Raw genomic sequence first — 17,177 nt, 5'->3', positions numbered from 1 at the left:
TTTCGATCATCAGTTTTTTGTTGCTCCACTATTATCTCGCGACAATCCACAAATTTCTTTTTTTTTTTTTTCTCAGTCCAGTAATATTTAGCGGTTTCCCTTATATGATAATTTCTCTTATAATGAAACGTATCATTTCGAATTATAAATTAATGATATTTCACTTATTCAGTTTTAATATTGTTTCGTAATACAGCTTGTCAATATTTCCTTTGCAAAGCCAATCGATTTTCAGAGATTTCTATCTCTATTATCATCTCGCTGCGAAGCGCGGTTCTCTGCTATCTCTCCTCTCATAGTCTTGGTATTGAACGCGGTCTCTCTCTCCTCTCTTAATCTCGTGGTAAAGCACGACTTTCTATTCTCTCTCTTTTCTCATTATCTCAAGATCCAACTCGGTTTGATTCTTTGTAACTCTCTCCCGAATATGCACAGCTTCATTTCAAATAATTATCTTGTAACTGTGATGAAATTATCCTTTTATTAAAACATTGCTGTAATATATGTATCGATTATTACAAATATCCTTGCATTATATAAATATAAATATTTCGTCATTGTATTTATCGGTATCTCGCGTAACTGCACAGCTCTTTTCACAATAAATCTTCTTTTCATATCAAGCAGATACTCTATTTATCCCTCTCTCGCATCAATTCTCTGCACCTCTTTCATTTAATCAAATCATGATCTCGCGGTAAAGCGCGGCTCTCTCTTCTCTCTCTGTCTCGCGGCAAAGCGCGGCTCTCTCTTCTCTCTCTGTCTCGCGGCAAAGCGCGGCTCTCTCTTCTCTCTTTGTCTCGCGGCTATGCGCGGATCTTCTTCCTTTCAAATTCTATCAATATTCTGTTGTTTCTCGTTGGTTTTGTTTAAATTGGAATTCCACAGCATTATATGAATATATCTCTTCTATATTGTATATGTATATAATATTATTTTGAAATTTCATTAGATAGGAAATTCTTTCTCCAAAATAATCTCTCTGCAATTTGTGGATCTATCTCTAAAAATTCTTGCGATATCAAGCACTTTCTTAATATATCGATATCTTGCTTCAATACGTTGTTCTTATTCCTAATAAATAAACAAAATAATGTGAAGTTGTATTCTTTTTTAAAACCTATAGAATATCATATCTTCATTTTGTTTATATATCTCACGATTTCTCGTGGTTTCAGTTTCTGAAATTGTCTTGTGGCACAACGCTTTACTAATTCAAATAATTATCTCACTCTGTTTTGCAGCTTCTGTTATTGATATTATCTCTTCAATATGTGCAGCTCTCTGTACGGCTCTTTCAGCTGTGCACTATCTTCTGTTCCGGATGTTGTCAAACATGCTCAGATACTGGGAAATTCTTCAATAATAATTTTTCCTCTTTCCAGTTTCAAAAATTGATCTTATTCTCTTCCATCGCCGTCTCTGTGTTCTATTGTTACAGGTTGTTGCTTCATTTTCATTGCGGACAATTAGGATCAACTTTGAATTTGAGTATTGGCGAAGTTAGATCTTAAACCGCCCATAAATCGTGAACAATACTCATTATTGAGGAGCAAACCTGCTCCTTGCGTTCGGATATTCACTCTATTGCGAATTGTATATTGTTAATGTTGTTTTTTTAATGATATTTATTGTTTTCGACAAATTCATTCGAAGATCGAAAGGAAAAAAATATTTATTAAACCGTAAAAAATTGTTTGCACCAACAAACGATTAAAAATATATCAACATTTCATCCGTCGATTGTTGAACTTTCCAATTATGTAATCCACATGTTTTTTCATATGTTTAATATGGATAAAAAGTAGTATAAAGTGGATATTGAAATGAATGATGTTTTATTATTTAGATTCAATAAAGTTAATTGATATTATGTTGAATGACAAATTGGATTGAATCAATATACACACAAACAACTAGCTTTTGCACTTTGATTGGCTCGATTACATTCAAAGACTGGGAAAAAAACCTGCCAATTTTTGAAATTGATATTTCTTTTTGAAAAAGATAAAAAACAAAAAAAAATAGCCTTCATTATTTCATTGAATAATGAACGTAATTCAATCGTCTTTCTATTACTATTTGTCTGCGCTTCTCGAGCAGACATTCCTTGTTGCATCGTCTCCTGCTTGTCTGGAACATGCGAAATATCATTCTGCTCGTTCCAATCGATCAAATGCAAAAGTCACATTTTGATGGCATCTCATGAAAGCAGCATTGACATGATAAATGCTATGATGAGCAATATTGAACCGATGTGCAAAAGCATTGTGGCAGTATTTGCGCAGGCTGAGTGGAGAGGCGAGTCGCAGAGATTGAATGAAGGTGGCAGTCCAACAGTGCAACTGAAATGCTGCACACTCCATTCGCTCCTCCAAAATGCTCCATCTGAGCCCTCCATCATCAGCTGCACTGGCAGCGAGCCTTGCAGCGTGTCTGTGCAAAACACGTTGATCAAGAACTGTGGAAGCAGCCAAAGCGAGAAAGGTGGAGGAATGATCATGAGCCTGAGCGAAGGAGGCTTTTTCGAGTGCCGTTTTTCTGCTATCTCGGAGTGTTTCTGCTCAGAAAGTGGAAGAGGAGGAGCAATATTCCTGGATTGCTCATCAATCACGAGCGATGGTCATTTTCCTTTCCTCTCAGAACACACAACTTTCATGAACTACAAGGCATTCACAGGACGAGAGCTGCATGTGAGATGCATATATATCAAATCTCAAATCAGTATTGTGCTCTTCCAGCTCAACTTCAAGCATCCGTTTGTTTGTGAGTTTGCGATGTGGGTATGCACAGCTCAGAATTATTATGACGAGCAAGATCTGCTGCTGCTTGTTGTTGTGTCTCAGAGCGAGACGATATTTGCGTCTTCATCAGCCAGCAACGCATTTGATTCGCGGAAGTGCGGTGGGATGAGCGGGCCTTGCATTTCGCTGAATGTTGCGCTGACTCACATCATTCCTTCTGTTTACAGCAATTAGGTCATTAATAAAAACACCATGGAATCAAGCGAAGAAAATGCACGCGATGTGACAATCAAATCACTGGATGCGGAAGGCGCCAGGGGGAATGTTGTGCTGAGCAGCAGCATTGAAAGAAAGATGGGTAGTCTCGTTTCGTGCTCGTCGAGAGTGAAAATGGAATTTCTTTCGTTTTTGTTTGGGAACGCATTTTCTTCTTCTCATTCCAGCTTTATATCGCTTGCTGATAGCAACTTGTCGATTGCAGACGCAATCTTTGCTCAAGAAGCTTCTGATGGAGGATCTGAAATTGAACTGAATTGCTCGATTGTTGAAATGAGCGGTGGAAGATTGACGATGTCTGACTGCACTTTTGCTGGCCTCTGTCTCAGTTCTTCATGCCTGGCAGCAAGTCGTGGGGAATATTTCTCGTGTGCATTTCTGAATTTCACAGATATTATTTCTGGAGTGCTGATGGATTTCCACGATCTGGCAAAGCTGTTCATGCAGCAGGTGTATGCATCCAATTGCAGCGCTCAGGGATCAGGCCTCATTCTTCGCAACTGCAAAGACTGCCAGCTCCAGAACATTTAGATGAGAGGAACTCAGAGCGGATCAAGCGTGATTGTGTTTTCCTCAGATGGTTCGGGAGGGCATTCAAACATCCAGGGCATTCATTTGGAATTCAATGATGCTCACGTTTCAAGTGAATCGTTGGTTTCTGTTGAATGCCAAGAAACGGATGTTGAGATGAATTTCTTCGCTGTTTCAAACATCGTGTTTGTAGATGGGTGTGCAGTGAGAGTGACATTGAATGCTTCGACATTCCATTTGAAGCTGTCTTCATTTCAAAACATAACAAGAAATTCGCTTGGCCCGTGCTGCTTGGCTGCTTCGTCTTCGTCTATGTTGCGGGAATTTGATAACTGCTCAAGCCACAAACGTATATCTTCCTCAGACAAAAGGAGCATCTCCTCTTTGTCTGGCTAATCCAATGCAAGAATGATATCGTGTGCATTCGATGGAAAAACTTTCCCACAACAGCCCAGATCGAACACAAATTTATTCAAAGATTTGGTCAAGTGGAATGGCTTCATGATCGATCTTTCCAATTGTTCAGGAGCAATGAAAGCCATCTCAATCGCCAATTCATTAAAAGGAGGGTTATCTGTGTCAGGAAGAAGCATCTCCGTTCAATTTGGATTGTTTGACAATAACAGCCCGAATGTCACAAGCTATCCATCCATGAGGAACAATATCGTCTGTTCAGACCATGCGCTGCTGAACATTCGAAGTCTGAAAGGCGGAGATGGCTTAAAAGGAAACTCATCACTTTGGGTATTGAACTTGGGATGCAATCTTTCTGGAATTGTTTCAGAAAGAGCCTCTCCGTTCTTCATTCTGCAGCTGGCTTCAGTGAAGTCTCATCAGCAAGGCAACACCCTTGCGATTGATCTTGCTGGCTCCTTGCTCCTGCCCTGTGGCTTATCCCTCCAGGTTGATTCCTTCGATGGCTAGGTTCACAATCTCCAGGTGGATCCGCTGCAAACAGAAGAGTTTGCAGGAAAAACAGAGATTCATGCAGCCATTCTAGAAACAATTGTTTCAATGCATCTGAGGAAACAGAAGTGTCTGTGAAAATCTTATTTGGAAGTGTCGAATCTCCAGCTTCAACTGAATCCTTTATTCTGAAGAACGAAAGCGAGGTTGAGTCAAAATGAGATGAAAGAATAACTTATAGTGGGAAAGAAGGAAAATCATCTTGGGCATTGATTGAAATCATTTAATTCGTTGTGACATTATTAATTGTTCTGATTACATTTATCATTGCAACCATTCGATAAGAAGGGTTAAAAAAGAAGCTAGAAAATACAAGGAGATAGTTTATGATATAATATCGAAGGATCCGAAGGTATTTGAATGGGACCTACAAAGAAATCAACAGACCAGTAATGGTGGAGAGCGGAGAAGAATGCAATGAAGAAGAAATTTGAGTAGCTTTGAGAAAAATATCTTTAAATGAAAATGTAATATATCCATTCAACGGAGAAAGTGGCAAAGATGAAAGCAGCTTCAACCTATCGACTTGACTGAGAGCTTAAAATTTATATGCTATGTTTGTTGTTGAATTCTCTGAGAACATCGAAAGAAACAAATTTTTGTTTAAGATATTTTATTACACAGAGATCGATTGAAGAACTTTTAAGTTGGAATGGAATAGAATAATGATGACAAAATGATATTTGCATTCATTTCTCTCTCTTTTTTGTTAAATAAAATCATTTTTAGACACTTTTTAAATATTGATTTAGAATACAGAAAAATATTTGTTTTTTTAAATTTTTCAATTTTTTTGTTGATAATGAAAAAGATTAAACATAAAAATATTATAATAAGTGTTCATCACATTTTCATAAAAACTTTATTTAAGTGTTTCGCACTTAATTTAAGTGTCACCTAAACCATTTAAAATTACATGACTTCATTTAAGAAAAACTCAGTTCATTCAAATAAGTTGAATTTATTCATTCGGAAAAAATCAATTCACAATTCATCTTATAATAATGATGCATATAATGATGCATTCTGATTAAATAAAACCCAGTTCTGTTTTATCGATTCAACAAGCATTGCTTCTTCCTCGCTCAATTCAACTTCCTCAAATTCATCTTTCTCTTTTCCTTTCTCTTTCAAATGTTCATCTTTTTTCTCTTCTTTTTTGCTTCTCTCTTTCTCATCCTCTTCATCGCTCGACACTTCAATCAATTCGTTTCTTCTTCCTTTGTTTTCTTCTTCTTCAACTTTCGTTTTGTTTTCGCCCTTTTCTTCAATCTTTGTTTTCTCCTTCGCTTTCTCCTCTGTTCCCTTCTTCCTCTTTCGTTCCCTTTTGCCTTCGTGTTCTTCCTCTGCCTCCATCTTTCTTGCCTTCATCGCCTCTCTCTTCATCCACTCCTCTCCGTTCAGCTCTCTCTCATTCGCTTTCCTCTCATCCTGCAGCACTTTCTCCAGACAACCCACCACTCTTCCTCTTCCCAGCACAACAGAGTCCACAATGTGGCGTATCTCCCTTTTCCTTTTCAGTTTCATCTTCCCCTTCGATCCCGTCTCAGCAGCGGTTCCATCTTCTTCTTTGCTCTCTCTGTTTTCTCTTCCTCCTCCAATGCTTCTTCCACCACCACCACCACCTCCTCCTCCTCCTCCTCCGTATGCATCTCTCGCTTCTCTTCCCTCCAGCCCCAAAGAAAATGCCGTAAAAGACGAGTTTTGGAGTGTTGTGCGTGCTTCCCGGAGAGCAAAGGGGACCAGCCCGCGTGCAGCAGCTGATCGCCCGCCCTGATACGACTTGGCTGACGACAGGCCAGAAAAGAAGGAGATGAGCGAAGACAGCGGAGACAGCGGCAGAGGAGGGAAGCAGCTTCCTTTGGACAGAACAGCACACACTTGGGGCAGTGTTGTACATTGGCTTTTAAGAGTGGAAAATTTGATCGAAGAAATTGCTAGATGCCAAACGTGGCTGCATCTCTCCGGAGCTATATGGACGATACAATTGAAAAAGGAAAAGAGAACATATGTGAAACTGTCTTCCTTTTGCAATTCCTGTTTTTAAAGATTAATTTTGTGATGCTTGAAAAGCATAAATTATTTAAAAACTTTTGAATGGACCGATTTTTCGCATAACTTTTTGTTTCTCGTGAAAAAACTTTTTTTAAAAAATGACCCATAAATATGAGAATAATGAATGAAAATGCATAGCAAAGATCAATTTCCAATTAATAAATAGATGCAAAACTTGAAAATAACCCTGGGTGACTTCAGACTTTTGACTTTAAAAAATATACTATTGACTGACTTTGAAAATGATTGAAGTCAATATACAGTTTTTATTAATTTTAAAAATTCATAAGTTTAACAGTTCATTTTTCATACACTTTATTATTTCAAAATGAAAAAAAAATCAAGATAAAAAGCAAAAGAATAATTATTGAATATATAATGATCAATAATTTTTTTTTTAGAAAAAAAGCACATTTTAATGGGTTTTGATCGGATCAGTTTTTTGGAAATTGCCCAAGTCACAGACTGGTCGATCTTTTTTTGACTTTGACAAATTTTTATGTCAACACCCAACATGCTTGAATGTGAAAATCTTTTAAGTGAATTTCAGAATGCCTTGGTGGATAATCAAATAGTTTGTGCGTTTAATAACTTGCTTCTTTTGTTTTGATAATTGAAGCATGATTTTTTGTTTCACTTAATCAGAAACTGGCTTTTGCAAAAAAAAAGGAAGAATTGAACAATCACGGATGCTGTTTTCTAAAACTGGAGCAAGTGGGATCAAATGAAAAAGGAGCAAGTTTGATGTTACTAAATATTTAATATGTTTTTGCTTTGATTATTTAAAAAAAGTTTACAAGCACACAAAGAAAAACAATGAATATTTAACCAGAATATCTTTAGAGGTCATCAATAATCAAATATGGATGTCATTTTTTCCTTCAAACATTGATGGCTCTCCAACAAAAGAATATCATAAACAATATTTATGCCCAAATGTTCGGGGAAATCAAATATGTGGAACAAGTGGTCGTCGCAGTTACGTTGCAATAAGAAATCATCGTTGTTTTTTATTAGAAAATCGCATTATGTTTTCTTTCAAAGAGCAGAAAGCTCTTCAAAAAATCGATCGTATTAGGGAAAGCAAAGAAAGAACACTGATTCAGAGCACATCCACCAATTTACAGACATTATTTACGAAAATAATAAACCATTGCAACATATCTTTCTTATCAGCGTCTTCAAAAGAATTTAATAATTTTATCACAGCCTTAATTCATTTATCTCAAATGAATCCAGGATTGTCTCCGTCAAACATTTTCCCATTCCTAACAAGAAAGAAAATACAAAGAAAGGTTATTGATGACAGTGAGTTTGCAAAACAGAAGCGTGACGCTGCCACTGAGGGGAATGGGCGTTTGTGTTTCGTTGGATTCAGGTGTTGTGGGAAATCAGAAGTGCATAGTTGTTACGATAGCTCCATTGGTACCAAATACATCATCAGTGTTTTGGAAAGCATATCCGAACTGCAACAATGCAAAGCAGTACAGAAAACTAGCTTGGACAGTAATTCGGGAACTGGAACTAATCAATGCGCATGTTCGCTGTTTTTGTTCGGATGGCTTAAGTCCTCAAAAAAAAGCAATTGAAAATATTTCAATTCCAATGGAAAATAAGGAAAAGTTACTAATTAAAAATTTATAGGCTGCTCCATTTTTCGTTTACTGTATGAATCATTTGTTGAATTTGGTTGTTGTACACGCGTTTTCTGAAATCCCTTTTCTGAAGAACCAGAAAACAATTATTACAGAATTTGCAAAAAATGCCCGCACTTCTTCTGTGAAAAAATCCTTGAAACGGAAATGTCCGACATTTATTCAAACGAGATGGCTGTGCTTGTATTCTATTTGTCACTTTATAAGAAAAAACCGAGAAAAGATATTTTTCGAAAAATTATTAAAATTCGATCAAATAAGAAACATTATGATCACAGAACTTCTCCTTTTTCCAATTCAAAAATTGCATTTAGAAATGGAAAATGAAAGAACAAAGATGGGAAATGTCTTTCCAAAGGTGCTGAATGCATTCGGTTTGCAATATGGAATAAAATCTTTCATTTATTAAAGAAACAGAATGGAAAAATGTTTTTGAAAATTTTATAATAATATTCCATAATTACATATAAACCGGGAACACTGGTGAATTTATATCGTTATCGTATGTGTTGTCTCCAACAGGACTTCAAAATTTCATTCGAAATAAATTTTCAATTTCTTTTTTTGAAGCAGAAAAATCTATTTCTTGCACACCGTTGAATTCAGAGCCAAAGCAATCAATCTCATTTCAACAATCCTCTTCAACTTCGGAATATTCATCATTCACACATTCACCTATCATTTGCGCTTCAAATCCTTCATCTCAAACTCTTTCAGAACAACCACATCTGTCAGTTTGTTATTCTCTAACAAATGACTGTTTTTTTGAAGCATTGAACTATGTGTCACATAAACTACATAAAATAAAGGACAATTGTGCTGTTATGACAAAGTTGTAAGAAATGGCATCGAGGAAGATGAAGGTTATCAATCAAAAGAAATTATTGAAGAAATTTGCAGCATGATCATCATGGTTTCCAATTTCAAGCGTTCAGAATTTGAAAACATTGAAGCTTCAAGAAAGGAAAGCAAAAGTGACGAAAGTGAAACAGAGTCTAGTGAAGAGGACTTGTTTGGCTTATGCATGGCTGAAGATTATTCAGAAGATGATGAATTTATTATGACCGGATCCTTCAAACTAAGCGAAAAGAAAAAAGATGAAAGCATTCATGAGTCTTTTTCGTTTCCTTCAACAACTTCCTCGTGCTCTTCTTTTGATAGTTTTTCTTCGACATGTTTGACATATTCTCACATCACATTTTTCTGAGATAATTCTCATGACTTAATTGAAGATGCAATGGAAGACGGAACTGATGAAATAGAATGTGGAGGAGATGATGTGGAGGTGCTGTTTTCAAACTAGAAGATCAATTTGACTTCCCAACTGGAACTAGAAAAGAGAAAGAAGTTTGCGATCAAGTGGTGTGCTCCTTATCATCTTGCTGGGATACACTAATTAGACAAAGTTTTGAAAGACACTTTGCAACAGGATAATCAAATCAATCAAAAGAGATCAGGGATTTATGTTTCAAACTGTTTCTGGATTTTTTGAATGAAGCACCAAGCTTAATATTTGAAGATGATACACAAAAGTTCTACGCAGAGATCACGAAGAAAGGACCTATTCAAACAATATACTCAAACATCTGTTTTTCATTTGTTTCGTCTCAATGCAGCGAAGCAAGCTGCAAACGAATCTTTTCAAGGATGAATAGGATCTCTGGTGTCAGAAGGCATTCCCTATCATCAGAAGCACTAAATGCTCTTTAAACTATTTAGCCTTTTGACAAAAGTATTTTCATTTCTCAATTCTTTCAATTAATTTTTAAAAAACACAATAAATAATCTGTTTTCTTTTTTGATTTTCACAAAAATATCAATCAATATTTTCATAAATATACTGCAGATTTAAAAATAGTTCTTGTGAAGCGTAAATATCAATGAGCAAATAAAAAGAAGAACATCTGAATGAGGAAATTGAAAGCAATATTCGTGATGGAAGAAAACTAGAAGGAGTATATATTTTGCTTTTCTTGCTCTTTACAATAAAATCTCACTTCTTTTCTATGATTATGTCCGAAGTGCCTTTAAAGCTTTCAAAATATCTTCTTTGTCATGCATTCTCTTTTCCACACATCTTTGTGGATATCTTTTCACTTTCTTTATTTCCGTAATTGTTTGTTGATTTTTCAATTTTTTGTTAGCGCTTCACAGATATTTACTATTCTATTACAACATTTTTTCTTTCTTCACTATCTTCTTCTTTTTAACTTTCTTCTTCCCCAACGGAGCTATTGTCCTTTCCCACACCCACTCCACAGATCGTTGCTACATTTCCCTTCATCCCACAGCAAGTCATCCATCTCGTTTCCTGCGTTCAGCTGAAACAGGATGTGCTGTTAACCATCGACGACTGCTTCTCTCTCGGCAAGGACGACCTGTCGCTTTTGAGGGTAGCACTCATCACGTCAGACATCATTCCCATTGGAACGGATGAAATCACGACAACAGATGAAGAAGGAAGTGTTGGAGAAAAAATAGGAATGAAACACAGAATGACTCGAGCGATAAATCGTCATCGCCATCATTGTCATAGTCTACTTCATCTTTTTCCTTTTCTTCGTTTCTTCTCAATTCATCAGTCGAATTCCAAGGCTGTGCGTTTCAGCTGCCTTTTGTGTCAACCCCGCTTCACTCTCTAAATGCAGCACCTGATCTGTCTAGTTGTGGCTTTTCTCTCTTCTTTAAAACTTCAACCCCGAATGACGAGATTGCTCAAAACAGGAATTCCAATGGCTCTTATTCGCTTTCCTCTTTCTCTCCTCCCTTTTGCGTATCATCTTCTTTCTCTTCTCCTGCTATTTCAGATCTTTCGCCTTCTCTCTCCAATTATTTTTCCACATCTCCAGTAAAATCTTTATCCAATTCGTCGGTTGTTGGACCACCTCGTGCTCTTCCCCTTCTCTTTCGTGATGTTTCACACAAACAGCCAGCTCCTCCACCTCTTCTTCTCCTTTTTCTTCATATTCCTCTTTGTATTCTTCTTTGTGTTTGTTGTTTTCTCCACACAATTCTTCAGTTTGTCACTTTCCTGTTGTTTTTTAACCTTTGTGCACTCGTTTTCTGTTGTGGTTTTGATCAGAAGTACATAATGCGAGTGATTAAACCCACGTTTAAAAATGTGGCACAAATCACTCACATTATGGCTCCAAATTTCATCTCATTAGAAAATTTAAAAATTTCAACTTAAATTAATCATAAATATTTGAAAAATGAGGTATTTTTTCACATACTTTAGTGTGATCAAAATATTAACTGTTTAAATTATTTCAGTTCATTTAATTTCTATCTAAAATAAAAGCAAATTTGAAACACGCATATTTATATTAAACTTTCATAACTTAAGGGTAATACCATGGCCTTTCATAATTAAGGTCAAGGGTTCAATACCCGTTAGAGGCGACAAATTTTCAAACATTTGTCAAATCAAATAAATCATGCCTCTTTGCGATATATGAGACAGAGTTGCTCATAGCTGCGCTGCAGTCAAATTCGCAGTGAATTTAGAACTCAAAATCAAAATCTAATTCACAATAATAAATGAAAAGTGCTTAATGAAAAGCGCTCAATGACAATCAAAATTAAACAAAAAAATAATTTAATCAATCAATAATAATAATTATTGAAATCAAATCAATCACAAAACAAAATCCCAAATATTGAAAAATTTCCAAAACTCTCGGTTCTACTAAAAAATTAAATAGGACCCTTTTTCGAATTTATTTTTTAAAATTTAATATTTTTTAATTTCTATGAAAAAAGAAAGTTATTTAAAATATGTTCAAAAAATGGGAAAAAAAATAGAAATTATAAGTTTAAAAAATAATTTATATATTTTTTAATTCATTTTAAAATTCAATGGGAAGAAAAAAGTTATATGCATCAGAAGAAGAAGCAAAAGCAAAACAACTGCAGCAAATAAGATAAAGTCAAGAAAGATTCAAATTACAAAATGAGTTCTTCAAATAGCATTTGCACGCAATTCAACAAACTGTCACAAAAATGCTTTCAAAACACATGTTCGAAAGTGAAGACACTTTAAAAGAGGTCCAAACTATTCTCAATAATGCTAAATATATTTCTATTGAAGAGGCTTATTAAAAATATTGTGTAAAACAAAATGAATAAATATATTTTTATCTTCTTTCAAAAGATGTCAAAAACAGCTAAAACTATTAAAAAAGAATTACCAGATTTAACTATAATAGAACCTTTTTCACCTGATATAAAAATTTTTGAAACAATTCAGGAGTTTAAAGAATATCTAACAGATAATGAAGAAGAGATGAATAAGCTATCCACATGCAAACTCAATAAGCAATATCACATCGAAGGATAAAGAATCACTAAGCTCAATAATAAGATATTTCTTTAGAAATCTACAAATAATTACTTGTCGAAAAATATATCTACCGATTCTGAGATAATTGATGCAATCAATATTTTATCTAAACAAATGGAAATCGTTGTCGAAACTTTGAAAAATAATAGAATGCTTTAAAGATTTCTAACATATCTCACGTTGATCGCTGTTCTTCTGTTCTCATCCTTTTTAGCATCAATAATAGTCTTTATTTTTGTTCCATCGTAATCATATGAGAAGTGCATGATATCTCTTCTGTTTAAATTTTTGTAGCCTTCCCATAGAGTGTCACGATCTTGATTAGTCTGCAGCTGAAAATATACATAATTGAACTTCAATTTAGAGAATCCTCCATATATCCACAGAGTATCCAAATTAGCTTTCCCTTCTGAGCATATTCCTTTCGGATCTTGAAAGCATAAGAAGTATGTGATCATAGGCTGTCTATTCTCAAACAGTAACCTAAATATCCCATCTTTCTTTTTGAACATCTCCATGCAATCATCAAATAAAACTGCTGTGTGATGAACAGGTTGAGAAAAGTCTTCTATATGCAGTGTCTCTAATACAGCATTCACAACTGCTTCTTCCTGTTGTTTTCTATTGCGTATATCACGATAGAGTTCTTTGGCATTACTGATATCAGTTAGTGTTTTTAAAGCTTCATTATATCTCACTTGCACAATTGGAAATTCAAAAAATTTCTTCATCCTTTCATATGTCTGATCACTGCTCTTGTCAGACACATACACAAATAATGAATAGCCTCCAAAATGTAACTCAGGAGTGACATCATATTCTTGATATAATTCATCAAATGCACTCACTTTAGCTAATTCTTTCAATACACTATATGTTTTTCCACTTCCTCTTCCTCCGACAAGCAAATTTACAAAATTGCGTTTGAAAAACAGATCTGGATGTATGTCTGATTGTATCTCATGTGTGATATCCAATTCTGCCTCCCTGTTTCTTCTATTCACGATTGTCTCTAAGGATCTCGAGTTGATTTCTTTTAGAATTAGTCCACTTTTCATAATGATAATTATTTTGTATTTAAATCTGATAAAAACATTTTTATCTTGTATAAAAGAACTATTGATGTTTAACAATCTAAATCTGCTTGAGTTACCAAAAAAAGGAATTTCACTATTTTCATCAGATCCCACCAATAGAAAAAAGGCACATGCAGGTGGTCCAAAAGCAAAACTTTGAATGGATGAATTGAAACATATTGTGCTTGATCAACAACAGGAAATACGATATATTAAAGATCTGATGAGTGAACAGTCAGGGAAAAACTATCTGATACGAAATAAACTTTGGAAAGAAGGAAAAGATTGGAGTTTCGATTCAATAGATCATGATAACAATCCTGATACTCCCGATAAGATCATTTGGAAAACTCCTAATAACGATGTATATGCTGTTGATGGATATACAATAGGAAATGAGCGCAAGAGAAGAAAACTTATGCGTAATTATATTGATAAATATCCAAACTTGAATGACAGACGTGAGAACAAATATGTTGATTATTTGAAGAATCTTCATAAAGGACAAGTTGACAGAATGGATATTGATTTCAAAAAGAGAGTAGTTTCACAGATCCTTGAGAAGTTTCAATTAAGTTTCAACACAAGTGATGAGGTGAGAAAATTATGTGAAAATAAAAAATTCACCTACAGTCAGCATCAAACAAGAATTAATTCAGTAATATACAGACAGTGTTTGATTCATGATATGATGATGGCTATCAATCCAAATATCGGTATTTACAATATGTTTATCGATAAAGAAAATGTGATATCAAAGCACAGGAAGTATTGGAAAGCATTCTACTCTCGATTAACTGATGACGATTTCGATGTTCTCATTGAAAGATATTCTCCAACAACGATTCAATTGCAAAAATGATATTCACTTCTCAAAATCCTTTGACAAATTTTGTGCCATTAATAAATACAAATCCGGATCTTCAGAATCCTTTTATAGAAATTTTTATCAAATCTAATCAAGGCACAAGTTCATCGTCAGCTTCTTCGTCTTCTTAATCAACAGCGATTTCTGACAAGATGGATATCGAAGAAGATCAATTTTAAACAAATAATAAATACAAAAATAAAAAATTACATTTATAAAGTAAAAAATATTTTTGTGGATTTTATTAATAGTTTTATTTTTATTGTTGAACTCTTCTGTTAAGCAATCCTTGCCTTCGAATATCTGAAGTACTCGATGTTGCTCGATTAATTACTCCTCATCTGTTTAATGTTCCTGAATTGTTAGAATTTTGCAGATCGTAAGAGTTGTTTCTGCTTCTGTTTCCTAGAGCATTATCAGCAAAATCACTGACTGTGTTGACAACGTTATTAATAAGTTTTCCAGGGCCAGGAAGGAATGGTGATACAGTATTCAAAACAGGTCGAACAAGAAGCTTCAATATCTTATCGTTTCCCATTTAATACCATTTTTCACAGAATTGAATGTATTCGAGAAAAAGTTTTTCATTTTATTCCAAATTCCAGCTGACATATTTTGATAGCGATAAAAAATTATATTCTTCAAGTTTTTATCTTCTATTAAATACGAAATGTCAAATCTGCATGTTACAAATGCATTTGGGTTACAGCCTGTTGGAAATATAGAGGCTGCAGTAAAAACTTATTCAAAAATGACTGCAATAAACGATGGAAGACACTATTATTCTATTTCAGAAGCTATTCCTGATGAAAAACTTCCATTGGATTACACTCATGAAATAAACATATCGATGACTAACACAAATGTGGATGTCACACAAATTCACGATTCATTTATTACAACAGTCATTTCTGCAAGAATTAATTTCTCTCATGATCTTGTCACACGCGATAATGTGATCTCACAAGCAGGAAAGAAACTGCTTGAGTCTCAATTTATGTTCATCGGATTGAGATCAGGATCAAATATTATCTCAGATTATTGTGTGGTTCATGGAGAAGATAAGATTATTGATTCAACTCGTCAGCCCAACGCAACTATTGAATCATTTATATATAACACAATCAAGCCAAAAACTGAGAAAGATAATCGAAAACATATACACTCTTTATATGATAACGTGCACAAATATGATAATTCTGCTTGTGGAGTCTACGTTCCGATAACACTAATTAAAGCAGGATCTTATCTTGATATTGATATTCCAATATCTATTCCTCTTGATGATAATCTACTGTTTTCAGGATTTATTGATTATCCAAATCGTTTATTCGGAAATTTGAAACTCAAATACACCATAAAACCTGAAGCACTTGTTCACTGTCGAGTATCTCCAAAAATGTCCATGATCAAAACTGTAGGAAAACGAAGAAACAATTTCAAATCTTCACAAGGACAAAACTACTATAGCATAATGAAGATGATCCTTACCACTCCTGATTCATGTTTTGAGTATGCAAAGAAGTTCACACAAATAAACTGTCCCTCACGTCAGTTTGTATTTAATGATGACTTAACTGCTGAAGGAACTGTTGATAGATTCAATTATGAAACTATTATTTTTGAGTTTACTCCCACAGTCACATTCTGCCAGACGAAAGACTGTAAGATCTCTATTGCGGGATATAGTGTGTCTTCTCAATGCTTAACAAATCTTGTTGAATACTTCTCTTCTCATCCATTTGTTGTTCCTTCACAAAGTATTGAGACAAAAAGATTAGGAAGTGCTCCTTCTCCTTCAGGATTTCAACAGTGCCATGACAACTTATACTTTAATCATGTGATGTCAACAGTTACTCTAATATAAAAAGATACTCGTCATTGGACTGCATTTGATAACCCTCAATATAAAGAGCTCCAACTCTTCATCGGTGATAGACGATTCCCTGAAAAGCTTTTAAATACTACAGATGCAACGTTTTTCCAGATGATGCTTAATGCTTCAGATCTTGATTCTTTACACCCTGCTACTGAGGAGTATGAAGAGAGTCTCACAAGTGTCAAAAATAATGCTTCAGAAATCTTCTTTCCAACTACTGATGATACATCATTCATGTTCACTACACAGTGTGAGAGAAGTGGTGGAACTGGAATCTGTTTTGATGGAATTCACACTGGAAATACTCCTGTTTCTGTTGAACTCAGAGGAACTCCCATATACAGTGGAGAAACAGATACTTATTACAACGTTAGAGATGATCTCACTCAAACTGCAAGACATCCTCCTGCTCCTCTATTCAACATGGTTCAACAATCATTTTGGATTTTTAGTCTTAAAGATGGATTAAACGTTCAATATGTTAAAGATCATACTGCAGAAGATGTGTTAAGAGCGTTAGGATATACTCCAACTGGAGAATTAGAAGAATAAACCAACCAATTATATATTTTTTTTATTTTTATCTATAATATAAAACATTAGTGAGTAATACATTTTAGATTTTCATAAATGTTATTTGAAATTGTCCTTTGCACAACATTAATAATATCAACAATTGTCAAAACATTTCAGTGTTTATTATTAACAGCAGGAATAAAAAATGTAGATCCTCCAAGACTTCCAACACCTGAATCGATGCATGTTAAATTTCATTTTTGAAATGC

The 17,177-nt window shown here is 34.6% G+C and overlaps 5 protein-coding genes across 5 annotated transcripts; 3 read left to right on the top strand and 2 right to left on the bottom strand.

Moving 5' to 3' along the window:
* Positions 1-2,195: 2,195 nt before the first annotated feature.
* Positions 2,196-2,978, top strand: MONOS_13250 (uncharacterized protein; the record flags this gene model as incomplete). Its single annotated transcript, XM_067865938.1, has 1 exon — positions 2,196-2,978. The coding sequence occupies one exon, from the start codon at positions 2,196-2,198 to the stop codon at positions 2,976-2,978; it is 783 nt and encodes a 260-aa protein (XP_067719667.1).
* Positions 2,979-3,098: 120 nt separating this feature from the next.
* On the top strand, positions 3,099-4,475 carry MONOS_13251 (uncharacterized protein; the record flags this gene model as incomplete). Its single annotated transcript, XM_067865939.1, has 4 exons — positions 3,099-3,316; positions 3,412-3,600; positions 3,665-3,900; positions 4,078-4,475. The coding sequence occupies 4 exons, from the start codon at positions 3,099-3,101 to the stop codon at positions 4,473-4,475; spliced, it is 1,041 nt and encodes a 346-aa protein (XP_067719666.1).
* Positions 4,476-5,513: 1,038 nt separating this feature from the next.
* Positions 5,514-6,477, bottom strand: MONOS_13252 (uncharacterized protein; the record flags this gene model as incomplete). Its single annotated transcript, XM_067865940.1, has 2 exons — positions 5,514-6,397; positions 6,468-6,477. The coding sequence occupies 2 exons, from the start codon at positions 6,475-6,477 to the stop codon at positions 5,514-5,516; spliced, it is 894 nt and encodes a 297-aa protein (XP_067719665.1).
* Positions 6,478-12,724: 6,247 nt separating this feature from the next.
* MONOS_13253 (uncharacterized protein) lies at positions 12,725-13,627 on the bottom strand (the record flags this gene model as incomplete). Its single annotated transcript, XM_067865941.1, has 1 exon — positions 12,725-13,627. One exon carries the CDS (start codon positions 13,625-13,627, stop codon positions 12,725-12,727), a length of 903 nt encoding a protein of 300 aa, XP_067719664.1.
* A 1,556-nt stretch (positions 13,628-15,183) lies between these two features.
* Positions 15,184-16,944, top strand: MONOS_13254 (uncharacterized protein; the record flags this gene model as incomplete). Its single annotated transcript, XM_067865942.1, has 2 exons — positions 15,184-16,273; positions 16,385-16,944. The coding sequence occupies 2 exons, from the start codon at positions 15,184-15,186 to the stop codon at positions 16,942-16,944; spliced, it is 1,650 nt and encodes a 549-aa protein (XP_067719663.1).
* Positions 16,945-17,177: the final 233 nt, after the last annotated feature.

Source organism: Monocercomonoides exilis (genome assembly GCF_001643675.1).
Source record: "Monocercomonoides exilis strain PA203 chromosome Unknown scaffold60-472593, whole genome shotgun sequence".
Lineage (NCBI taxonomy): Eukaryota > Preaxostyla > Oxymonadida > Polymastigidae > Monocercomonoides > Monocercomonoides exilis.
The sequence above is the reverse complement of the archived record's forward strand: the minus strand, read 5'-3'. Positions and strand labels throughout refer to the sequence as shown.